At 39.5% G+C, this 13,231-nt stretch overlaps 1 protein-coding gene across 1 annotated transcript in view; it reads left to right on the forward strand.

Moving 5' to 3' along the window:
* Positions 1-2,065: 2,065 nt before the first annotated feature.
* The window catches only part of TRIO (trio Rho guanine nucleotide exchange factor), a gene marked incomplete at its 5' end in the record, with an annotated part of 66,796 nt that continues 55,630 nt past the window's right edge, over positions 2,066-13,231 (forward strand). Inside the window, 1 exon segment of the mRNA XM_008938171.1 lies at positions 2,066-2,309. Within this exon segment, the coding sequence (XP_008936419.1) occupies positions 2,066-2,309 (244 nt within the window).

Below are 13,231 nucleotides of genomic sequence, written 5' to 3' on the forward strand. Positions count from 1 at the left end.
TTATTATTTTAATCGCTATTTCTAGGCAGCGAAGGGTCAGGAAAGCAAGCAGAGCACCAAAGTTATGCCCTTCTAGGTATTTAGGAGAAAATACAAAGACTAGATGCTGTTTCTGGAGAGTGTCAGCTTATTACTGTCTTGGTACTTGCCCTGACGAGGATATGGACTCCCCTGAGAAAAATTTGGTCTGCATTGGACCTTATGAAGTCATACTTAATCAGCTTTTTTTTTAGTCCCCATCAGGCATACATATGGTTTCAATTGTTTCTGAGTTTGTCTGAAGGCTGTAACATAAATCAGTACCAGAAAACAAGGGAAAGCTCTTTACTTTTTCCTCTTTGGCATAGTTTTGCATGGACTAAAAGCTAATATAATATGGAGAAAAGAGTGTAAGGGAACAGGAGACTTCTTAATAAGGGAGGAAGTGAAATGTTTTGAAGATGTAACCCCCTCACTCCCCCCAGTAATTTGGGTATTGGGACTGTCTGGAGAGATACTGTAGCAGCGGTGTGATTCATTTTTATGCTGGATCTAAATGGGTGCTCTCTGATTTTACTAGATGTATGAGGGCTTTCTACCCGTCCTGGCCTCTGCATTCCCCCAGGAAAACTTTCTCTTCTTTGTATGCATGCACAAGCACGGGTAGCCAGTGAGATTAGCAGGCACATACCATGGGAAAGCTGTGGAGTTACTGCAGACCATCTGCTGGACTTATGCCCTTTGTTGCAGGCTTGAGGAAGAGGAGACATATTGGGGTTTTGCTGGTTTTGTCATTTGTTCTAAAATTCTTGCTTGATAACAAATAGTGTTATCCTAGAAAAGTTTCTATCTAGTGCTTCAGTTCCAGACTTGTAATGAAAACTAGTGAGTAACAGTGCAGTCTCCTATCTCTTTTTCCTAAAGCTCATGGGTTGTAGCTGGCAGCCGTATAAGAGCCTAAACATAATAGTCAAAAATAACATGGCAGGAGCTGAGCAGTTGGTGTAGCACATATTCCTATATTGCTTCAGTTGGAACTCTTACAGGGTATTTGTCCTCCTTTGTCAGTGTGGAGGATTACCTCACTGACTTGAAGGACTTTACTGGCTGAATCCAAAATTACTGAATTCACAGCAGCTGAATACCAGCTGAGATCTGATATGGATGTGACACTGGAGCAGCATCAGCTATAGAAATATTGACACACAAAAGCCTGAAGTAGCGTGGTATGCCACTGCTGTATGGAAGGAGGAGGAATTCCCAGGTTGTTTGCCTAAGTTGGGTGGGTGCTCTGGCAATCTTGGGAACTTTGCAGAGTTCTGATAATAATTTTCATTTCACATCAAAGCAGATGTAACAATCAAAGAGAGGAAACTTAAGCTTAGGCAAAGTAATTCTAATGAAGTGTTTCGAAGAGGGGGGAGGAAAACCCTGAGCTTGCATGACTGTAAATCAAGTTTGTGTGGTTTTATTTGGGGATTCAGCAAAAATGTGAAATTTGTACGCCCCGGTGGATTTCCTATCAAATAGTTAAGTATTTGGGAATCATATGGGAAGAACTTTATGGTGATTTTTATAATTATGTACAGTGTGTGCTGGATGCTTTTGTGACTTGTGCATGCAAATTGTGAGTGGGGTGGGAATAAGGCAGTAGCTCATTTGAAAAAGGTCCCTCTTCATGCCTTGAATTTGCAAGATAACGAAGCTCATGAGTGGCTGTGTTTAGTAATATCTGGCTTTGTGTTGCCAGTTTTCACCCATAAAATATATTCAGAAGCAACTGCTACTTCAGTTTTTGGTGTAAGGAGCAGTCTAGCAAGAAAAACTGCTTAAATCCTCCGCCCAGCACTGTCACAACCAGTGTGCTTTGAACACAGGCAGAGACAAGCAGAGTTGGAAATCCACTCTAAAATGCCAGAACTGCCCGATTTTTGACATGGTCTCTTCTTGATGTGACAAGTCCCAGAAGCTTGCCATCTCATCTGAAATACGAGTGTTGCCAGGAATCCTAAATAGGTAACGGTGCGTGACGGATGGTTTGATAACGAGCGTTCATCTGGCTGCTTCTTGTTTTTTCCCCTCACAGTTGTCTGGTGGGTGTGAGCTGACAGTGGTAATCCACGACTTCACCGCCTGCAACAGCAATGAGCTGACAATCCGCCGTGGGCAGACAGTGGAGGTCCTGGAGAGACCCCACGACAAGCCCGACTGGTGTCTGGTTCGAACCACAGACCGGTCCCCAGCTGCAGAAGGCCTGGTCCCCTGCGGGTCCCTCTGCATCGCTCACTCTCGCAGCAGTATGGAGATGGAGGGGATTTTTAACCACAAAGGTAAGAAATGATGGAAGTGAAGTTTAGTTGCCAGCAGCGTGAGTTTTGGGTAACAGGGAGTACTGTGCAAATGGGAACTTTGGCATTCTTGTGCTGTTTTGGTTACTAGCTTTTAGTTAGATAAAACACAATGCTCTTAGCAGCTTGCAGCCACACTGTTTATTCCAAAACAAGAAGCCAGCAAATCTCAGTGTTAAGTGAAAATGTGGCTGAAGTCAGGGAACAGAAGTAAGCAAATTACATCTTGATGAACTGAGTTATGTGTTATGTTAGATGAAGCTGCAATGATAGGAAAATCTGTACCTGTTGTGTGCTGAAAGGAGGGAGGGAAGAAAACCTCCAGCGTGCATTATCAGTGGTTCCTGAGAAACTCTGCAGTAAGAGAGTGATGACAAGCTCAGGCTCAGCGATGGAAAGGGTAAATGCATGCATCTGTGTGCCCTAGCACAGGAATCGGCTATTTGGACTTCCGTGTTTTACTTAACTGAGTTTTCCACACTAGCAGTGGCATACTTTGTCCCTTTTTCCCTGAGCAGCTCTGAAATCTTACTTTACTTTTTCAGATGCATGAAAAAATGTCTGAGGGGTGCAAGAAAAATATCATTTTTTGACAGCTTTTAAGGTTTTGCTGTTCTCTAGTCCTTTGGCTCTGTAAACTCCTCAGGCTCACAGAACAGTTTGTTATTAGAGGAAATGCTTGCTTGCATCATTTGAAACTACTTGAATTTGCAGCCTGTGAGCAGAAAGCAACGTGAATTTTTTATAAAAACACCTTAAAACAGTCCATTAGAAGGTGCTTCATCAAATGCTGGGGTAAAAGATGCATTTTGAAAAGTTTGTTATTGCAACTAACAAGATTAGCAGGAAAGTGGTGTTTGGGAAAACTTCTTCTCCAAAACAAAAAATTCTGAGTTTGGGGAGTCTTTCATAAATATAACCATAATTTTTTCAATTATTCAGTCCATCCCAGATATCTCCCCAGCTTTTCCCCCATTTTTTTAGACACTGTATAAATGTGCTTGGCTAAAAGAAGGCAGAGTTGATGTTTGTTACATTAGGAGCATGCACAGCAGGAACTTCCTGAATGCAGTGTAATGGGGGGAGGTCTGAAGGACTGAGCTGCGTAGCTGAAATACTTTTTCATCCTCGTGTGTCCTAGCACACTTTGAATAGAGAAATTTTGCAGTTGTTCTGATGATAAAATTGGAAAACGTAGTTGGGTATCACTGAAACATTTCTTCCTTTGACTAGGGGGTGAAATCATGGAAGTTTCAACAGGAACATTTTTTAACAACACTCACAGTATTGATAAATGCAATTTCCTTTGGAGCTGAGGGGCTTCATCTTTGAAAGCAGAAACTTTCATTAGGAGAGGCAGATTGTACTGGACAATACATGTTATATGAAGAACATTGAGCCTGTCAGACTCCTGAGGGAGTGACAAAACTGGTTCCATCTTTAGGAGGTCACTTTTATGAATGAAGCCAGTGGACATAACCCGTATTCCGTTTTTTTTTACTTTTAGTGTTTGTTTGTGGAAAATGGACCAGAGCATTGTAAAGTTTCATCAGTTTTTTTTTGACATGTTGCTTTGAAATAAAGAGCTTTACTTATATTAATCATGGAGACTGAAGAAGAAAAGGCCATTGCTAGAGTGAGCATGATTTTCCAGGGTTAATGCAGCCTCAGAAGTGACTTCTGTCCCTGCCTCTGCCACAGGCTTCCTGTGGGCTGTTATGGCATGCCATCTAAACCCAGCTGATAAGAAGCAACTGCTCATTGTTTATTCCCACATTACTGGGTGTCAGACTTTAGGAGCTGGATGTTTAATTTGTAACGTTTCCCATGCATGTGACTGTGACTGAAGTCAGTGTGAACTGCCTTAAACACTGAGAATATTATATAATGTCAAGTAATCTGGGAAGGGGGAAAAAAGGAAAAAAAACAAACAACTTTAGTCTACTTGAAACCACCAGATATGTTTCACTTCGATCTCTACCTCAACTTTCTGTCACTTGGAAGAGGTTGACAGTGTTAATTTCACAGAGGAATTTAAAAAAGTAAAGCAAAAACAGTGAACTGCTTAGACTTTATTTCCCCCCCCCGTAGTGAAAAGTATCTCAGATAATCCCGCAAAGCAATTATTCATTCTCAAGTGCTGCATTTGACTAAAGATCTTTAAATAAGGCATTAGGGAGTATGCTAATCACAAGAATGGAAAAACGATTAGACATATGAATTCCCAAAATACAAAACAAAACAAAAACAAACAAACAAAAAAGTGAATTAATTACATAATTTAAGGCAGTCCATGCATTTGAGTGGACAACTTTTAAATGTTTTGTTTCCTAGATTTCTTGTGCTTGATTCTGCAGCTTCAGTCTTTTTGATAGAGATCTTTTTTCCTCCCTCGTCCCCCCCTTTTTTTTTCCTTTGGCCATAACTCAGTATTGAAGCCTCAAAATACATGTCATATGTCAGGGTCACAGTGCGAGCATCAGATCTCAGTAGCCACGTGCAGTAGACACGAGTCTGGAACTTGTGCATGTCTGGCATCACAAGCTGTTACAAGAGGCTCAGGGGGAGAGAGGTTTTATGTAATTCCAAAAAAAAAAGGGAGGTGATCACCAGAAGTGGTGGGGGTGGCTGCTTGTTATGTTGAGTGCTTAGCCTCTACAAATGGCTTGCTGGAGGAAGGAGCCTTGCACTCCTTTCAGTATCTATGGACCCTATAATTCTGATCTTTTTAACAGTGTTTTATCAACATTGTTTGCTAACTATACAAGCTGGAAAGCCACGGCACGTCAGAGGTGAAGTGAACTTCAAGGTTTTGAAAGAACAAATCTCTTTAGTTTACAGCCGGTTCTTAAGTTGTGTAAAGCCACATTTCATCACCAAGTACAGAAATGTTTGGTGATATTTAATGCCTTAAATAATATGAAGAAGGGTAACATGAAAGATTGCTAAAGCAGAAAGTATGTTCAGCAAAGCCTAGTTCTAACTAGATCTTGGTCTTTCTTTGTCTGTCCACATATCTGCCAACCATGAAAAGTAACACTGTTTTATTCTCATGGTAGAGGCAGCCCTAGAAATGACCCTTACCACTTCCCTACAAATGTAGGTGTTCCATGTCCTTTTAAGACTGTGTATTACTTTAAATATTTAATCACTGTCAATGGGTAAAAACCCCAACATTTATAGTATCTTCAGTCTCTAATATTTTGTAGTGGTTAAGATAACAAAAAAATTTCCTAAGAGTTCGAGGGAAGCATTATACAGAAAAAAAGAAATTCACTAGGCAGATAGTCGTTTAGGGGGAGAAATGATTGCAGGTTCCAGACCTCTTGCTCACTCTGCTGGCTATCAAATCTATTTTTATAAGTTACTTGGACCATTTAATCAATTTCACGTGATGTGCAGTTTACAGATGAGTACATTTTTAAAAATCTAAATCCCTTTTATAATCAGGAAAAAAGACAAATAAGTGGGTGGTGAAGAGGTTGAATAACAGTTGGTGCACTCTACAAAAAATAAATTACTAGCTTTGGAAGAACATGTTTTTCACAAGGAATACATAAAGCAACATTTTTTTCTGCAATGATTCCCCACATGTTATTGGGCGTGGCGGAGAAAGAATGTTCCTGTTGTTCTGTTTGGTGCTTCTCTCTTTTCTAACAAGGATTTCTTTTCATTCTGTGGTACATCCTTTTCATATGTGCAGTTTTCCTTCCTTTCTTTGCAGGACATTTACACAGCCACAGAACTTCGGGTACAGGGCAGGGAACAGAATTCGGTATAACAAAATTGAACTTGTAAGCTCAGAAAAATTGGCAGGTACTTAAAATTGTGAATATCTTGCTTACTTAGGTCACAAGTTCACTGTCTTTTCCAAGTCTGAGTACTTCTGAAGTCTGAAGAATTTGTGATAGTCCATCACATCCCTGATGTTGATGCTACTGTTTGGAGAGTTACAAAGGCTACAACAAGCCTTTGCCATGACGCATACATTTACATGTCTTCTCCATAAGTCATGGGGTTTTTTTCAGACCACATCTAGCTACCAGTTCATGTTACTCTTTGGTTCAAAACTTGGCCACAGAGATCTTTCTTTACCTGGAGGGTGCAATGTCTGTCTATTTTATATGTTCTTATAATCCAGGTGTCTATACAAGTTTGTTCAGGTCTGAAAGGCAGGTGATGCCTTAGTAACATGGTGACATCTGCATACCACTGCAGCACTGAATACTGGATTTTGGTTTTACTCTCAGGATACAGTCCTGACAGGTGCCATAAACAGAAAAATGTTATTTCAGCAGTCTTCTTTTTTAAAAAAATAAAGTGTAGCATCTTTCCAAAAATCTATCCTAATATAAGGAGTACTGAATGACTGATGCTTTCTAAGACAACGGCTGACAAAATTGTTTAAAAAGCTGTATAATAATCCCTTTTCTACACCTGCAGGATGGAAAGGGAGTGGTATAGGACAGGTGTTGCATATGTCAGAGCTTTTATTGAATTGGTATGGGGACCTCCTATCCAGAAATTATGAAAAAGAAAATTATGTGTGTGGTCTAGAGATATTTCCCCAGAAAAGGGAGAACTGGAGACCTTCTATTCAGAATATTAATTTTAGATGAAGGGTATGGGAGAGAGTAAGGGTAAAATAGCTCATGTATGATTGAGAGCTTTGAAAGTTAGGATTGAAAGATGAACTGTTTCCATTTTGAATTCCAATACTGTTAAGTAAGAAGAAGAACCTCTGGATAATAGCAACAGCAGAATCTCATCAATAAAACGGTATCCAGTTGGAATAATTGCAGGGCTCTCTGTATTAGAAGAAAAGAATCATAGAATCATTAAGGTTGGAAAAGACCTCTAAGGTCACCGAGTCGAGCTGTACCAAGAAGGATGACTTGGGCAGCAGTTGTGTGCTCACAAGCAGAGGGAGGCTGTAAAAGGGAGGGATTTGCTGTTGTGAGACTGGAAGCAGGAGAAGCATGGGCCATGTGTGAGGAAAAAGGATCCCCACCCATGGCTGGGAGCCAAAGCGCTGCCTGTGAGACTGTCTGACAGGGTTTGCAGCTGCAGGAAATGAGTTACAGCCCAGGCCAGGAGGGAATGTAACTCCCAAAAATGAGTAGGTAGGTACTTGCTTTGCCTTGGGGCCACAGGGCAAAAGGTGGGGACTCAAGTTTCCAGGGCACCATAGAGGAGGGGATCTGCTTCTGCCACACAGCCAGACGTGATCATATGCAGAAGGTGGTATCAAGGAATGTCTTGTAGTTGTACAAGATGCTAAATGTTAATCTAAAAAGCCTGCTTCTTGATGAATCAGTTAGCTCCTCATAAAATTTCTAAATAATAGGCTGCCCATCCAGACAGCCAGCTGATAGAAAGCCTTTTGAGGAGCTCACAGGAGGTAAGGCTGAGCAGTCAGCTGGTTTCACATTCCACTCATCTAAATTAGCCAAAAATTATGAAAGTTGTGCTGCAGTGTCAGTTCCACTTACTTATCGGGCAGACTTGAGGTTGAACAGAGTTACAGGCATTTTAATCACTGGAGTTCAACTTCCCAGTTATCAGTTGTTTTGAAAGCCCAATAAATCATAAATTTCCATGTAATCATAAATATTTTGCAAAAAAGCATTACTAGCTTAACAGTGGCAAAGATAGTTTGAATTTAGGGATTTTGTGTGCGTGTGGGTTTTCGGATATGTTCTCAAGCTTTAGTCCATGTAAATAAAATAGCTGCACTATGAAGTAAAACAAGAGTTCTCTATCCTGACTTTCCCACCTTGTGGTTTTAGTCACATTTGCAGTTAAAAGCATGATTTGAGCGTAAGTAACTTTAAATAAAATGTCAGCACTTGACTGTGGTCCACTAGATCGTAATCTTTGCATTGAGGTTTATGGTCAAACTATATCAGATGGCCAGAATTAATAGCCAAATTCTAATATGCTCTTGAATCAGTAGAGTCAGTATGAGTTCTATACTTGGCATTATACAGCCCTACACCAGAGAAGCAGATTCAATGAATCTCACAATTTGAATGTCTAGCAGAGTTCTTTCTATACCAAGTTTATATGTGCTCTGAAACATCGTAAGGTTGATGTCTGCATAAACCCACCTTTAAGTCCTCAACTGTTCTTTTATTATAACCTGGCCCAGGAAGACCTGTCAAATACCTGTATTGCCCATGCTGATTTGTGAGCATAAGTACGTGGTTAATTTGTCTCTGGAATTTTTGTACACAGGTAGTGAAAGCTTTTTTCCCTGCTTGGGAGCTCAGTACTACAGCTGAGAAGAAGACGACATTTTATAATACTGGCTTGAATGTACTCCTAGTACCAAATAGCTGCCAAATATATTTCTATTATATATCGTAGCTAGAGAGGAAATTGGTGTCTAAAAAGTACTGGCTTCAGAACAGATGTATTTGCACAGCTGATCTTTGGGAGGTCGAAGGTGGATATAAACCAGCAATTCTGATGGCTTTAGATTTCCCAAGAGAGTTGTTACTTTGCTTGCAATTAGCCTTTCTCTGACAGCAGTTTCTTTTTCTAACAAAGGTATTGAGGCAGAACAGAGTACTAACTAAAATCATAGCCTCCAAATGTTGTTTGTATGTTGCAGTCGAAGAAAAACATCCTAGAGTGGTACTTTCCTTAACTGACCCTCTTCAGGTGCAAAAAACTGTTGAAAAAGTTGCTTCGGTGTTGAGATGTACTTCTTGAGGGTGTCTCTGTTACCCACATTTTGTTTTGGATTAAGTAAATCTTCAAAGCTGGTGCCTCAAAGAGCACCCGAGAGCAACGCAAAGAATTTCGCTTCCATTTCAAATAGTAAGTAGCTTGGCAGGGTGGTGAGGGACAGGACAAGTGGGGCTAGGGACACCTCTTTGGACAGGAGAGTACTCTTAAGAGACATGGTATTGTCATAGCCGTGCGATAACTGCCTTGCTCATGACAGATGACAAGGAGCTATTGGTGTATATTTTCCTGCAGCTGGGGTGGCTGTTCACTTCCAAGGTCTATCTGGGTAATTTTACCTGATGCATTTTCCTTCTGCACAGAACTGTATAATATTGTCAGTGTACATAAGGTCCTGGGTTTTTTTCTGACTCTAGGTTTCTGGCACTTAGGCTGCTGTGGCTCATGTTCTTAAACTTGGTATTGGGAGGAGTATTTACGTGGTTTGTGTTCAGTGACGAGGAGAAAATTGTTGAGGAGCAGCCTAGAGGCAGTGTTCTCAAAATGTGATGATGTCCTGGAAGGTACACACCACATCATCTGTTGTCATCAATTCTTGCAGATGGAAGTAGCAGGATTTAGCATTCCACTGAAACCCTCCAGTACTGTTTTTGTGAGGCAGCTGCCATAAAGTGTATGTCTCATTGACTTCACTTTTCCTGCAAGCAAATAGTAAAATATTAGTGTCTGTTACACATACTAAACCAGAAATGTTGCATCACTTTTAACACAACCCTATCAGAAGCTTTTTAACAAATGCACTTGATGTCTCTTAAGTTGTTTGCATTGGTTTCAAATCACCACTTCATTATACAGTATTTTGCTACTGTTCTGAGTGCATGTTTGCTGATATAGGTATACTTCCAATTTGGGACATGCTGGTGTTTTCTCCTAGCTTTAAGCCAAGTACAAGTGAAAAATCATTTTCTATGAGTACAAATAACAAGGTATTTTTCTCTATCTGGGACAACCATTGAACTTAAATTCATCATTCTCTAACATGTAAGTTGTGCAAATAAGTGATGGAATTATTAAATACTAAAAAGTATTTCTACTCATGAAAAGCACCTGTACTTTCTGTTACAGCATGCTGGACATGATCATACAGCTTCATTAGGCGTACGTTCATTTGCTAATGTAAGCTTTAAAGTATCAGTGATACAGAGATTCCTTAAACACAGAGTCTAGGGAATTCTAGTTGCATGTAGGAACTTGCAGATATGCTGAAAGAAGGAAGGCTGCTAGGGGAGCCTCCTGGAAAGAGGGACTAGTAAAGCTGAATGGTCATCCTTTGCTTTCTAGAGAGTAACCTGAGGGATGTGGAAGTAGGTGGGGTTGTCAAGGTGTCCTGGATTCAAGCTATTGCTCTTCCCCTTCTAATTAATAAGAGAGGATTCTTGGACGTGTTAAATGTTGGGAATTTGTAGTGAATGGAAAAGATCCTGAAAGGGAATGAGAAAGAAAGCAAGACTCACTAGCAAAAAAAGTGTATTAAGTGAAAGGTTAGTGTTTGGTTTTAAATACCCAAAAGACTGAAGACTGGTTGACAGGATTGAAGTGTGCTTTAAGCAATATTAAACAGAAAATCTTGATTGACAAAACCCACCAAAGCATTAACCACATGCCGTAAAATTTTTGTGTCAGTAACTAATCTGTTTTAAAGAGTTTATTTTCATGGCCTGACTTGGTTGTTCGTCTCTCCTAGTGTGTTTTGTGCTAACTTTTCTCATTGTTTCAAGGATAAAAAAATACATGCACTCTAAATGCTGGTTGATTTAGTTAGAACAGGCTTAGGTGTGCTTATCTTTTCATCCTAAAGATGTGGCAGGACTAAATGCAGTCATACCAGAATCGGTTTGGAAACCACTGACTCAGAGCTCTGATTACAGGCCCAGAGTAACATCCAAAGAACAGGTACTTACAGCAAATTGTACCTTGAAGGTATGTGCTGGTTGCTTTCGCTTAAGTGAAAGCCTAGGCCATGGCCTCCAGTGCTCATTCACATCATCTTTGTAGAACTATGCTGAGATTATAATCCTCAGAACTGGAGTAAATTAGTAGTATTAGTCTTTTGCTATCAAGTTTTTGTGGTAGTGAGAAGCATTTATATTTCTGTAATGATTTTTTATTTGAAAATAAGTATTTTAGCTATCTTTACAGGCTCATCTTTCATGTAGAAGCATTTTATTAATTTTATAAGCCAAATGTCAGAAGGAGATAACACTGTTTTGTCAGATTGTGAGCTTTTCAAAGATTACCTTATGTAGCAGTTTTAAGTTCTTAAGAATACTAACCTCGTATTTTTGGCAGCAAGAGGCATGCATATTAGAATAAAGACCTTGTCCAGTATTTTTGTGTGTGTGCTTCAGGAAATTAACATTATTTATTTATTTCTTATCTAAAACTTCTACTATGACAGCATGCCTTATCTGGGAGGAACAAATGGAAAAAAAGAATGTGCAAAAATGATGTGGCGATTGAAAAAAGAATTTGTTTAATTTTTCATTGCTGTCCTAAAGGAACATTGTTGCCTTAACTGAGTGTAATTGCTTTTTGAAATATCTAAAGCATAGAACTAGATTGGCTATTTCATAACTACATTTTCATAATTCTAGTAAGTGGTGGTGATGTAATTTATCAAAATTATATCCTTTTCAGTTCTGTGAACTGTGAGATCATGTTCATTTTTTGCTTCAGAGCTAACTTTCCTTTAATGGATTGTAAAACATGTACTGTGTAACCCAAACAGAAATAAGGTCTTACCTTTTCAGGATTGATTTGTTATTCATCTAAAATTCAGAATAGATACAAAAAATGTTAGTTACAGTGCAGAAACACTCGCTTTGCAGAATTGTTTGGCAGTCCACATTTTCTAGTGTTTCTGTGTTTTAGCATCTGATAGGCAACGTAGAATAATAAACCCCTGTCCTGTGGATTTTTTCCTCCCTTCATTCTCTTGTCCCTATGGCAAAGCTAGCCTCCAAATATACTTAAACCTGTTTAGTAACAAAGCAGTTATAATTTACAAAAATGCAGCATGTGAAATCCAAATTCAGAGGGAGAGAGAAAATGCCCATTTCTCATTTTGCTCTCCTGTTAAGTGTATTGCAGAAGAATTGTGGAGGTTGCTTCATTTTGCTAGAAGTTTCTTTCAATATAATAAAGGAAGCTGTGTATTTATGGTTTTTTTTTCTGTTAAATGTTTGAAATCCAGACAGGTGTTATCAAGTGCCCATGTGCCTTTGTTGCTTCCAGAAGCAGCAGGGTGTTGGGTCATGGCTGGGCTCCATCTGCCATGCCTAGCAGTGCAGTGTGGCCATTGCATGGACATGACTTCTGATAGGCAGTACTGAGCAGAGAGAAGGAGAAGTCGTCTTGATGTAACCCTTTGTAACTAACCAGAACGCATTTGTACAGTCTGAACTTGGCAGAAGGAGAGTAAGAAGTGTTCTGGTCAGTAATACCAACCAGCAGGTAAGCCCACACAGCTTGCAGAAGCCGTTCCTCCAGATGCATATGTATGGAACTTTGGCATTAGTATTTCTCACAGGGAGTATGTGTCCAATTTTAAAAGCATTTCTTTTATTTTTAATGACCTGGTTTGGTTACTAGAACTGTTAGTTTTCCTTTCAAGTGACTTAAAAGAAATTAATTTAAAGTCAAGAACATAATTCCGATATTATGAACACTTCTGTTGAATATATGTTTAACCCTGTCCTTTTGTCTTATCATGCTTTTCCAGTTCAGATAATAAGTTAAGAGATTTATATTAAAAAGATTCCCATCTCCTGTATATGCAGTTTTCAGCTGGTTTGTAAAACTAAACCTTGTTTGGACCTTTTTTTTTTTTCCCCTCACACCAACAGGCTGACTCCTTGCTTTGAAGCAGAAGGGAATGAGGGCGTTTTAAATATGATTCAAAAGGCTATGTCAAAAAATTCAAATTAAGGGAGAAAAGGATGATGAAAGGTACCTTGGATAATGAAATTAGTGTCAAAAATGTTTCTTCAATGTCTCATTAGGACAGCAAGTGTTTGTCACATGGAACACTTTTTGTGTTTTCTCCAACATAGAGATGAGGCACGGCGTATTTCTTCTCCCCTCCTGTCCTTTGCTAAGTAGTGAATGTATGTGGAACAACATTCCTTACACTCATCCAAAAGATTTTGTTT

The sequence above is a fragment of the Merops nubicus genome, unplaced genomic scaffold (assembly GCF_000691845.1).
Source record: "Merops nubicus isolate BGI_N331 unplaced genomic scaffold, ASM69184v1 scaffold40853, whole genome shotgun sequence".
Taxonomy (NCBI): domain Eukaryota; kingdom Metazoa; phylum Chordata; class Aves; order Coraciiformes; family Meropidae; genus Merops; species Merops nubicus.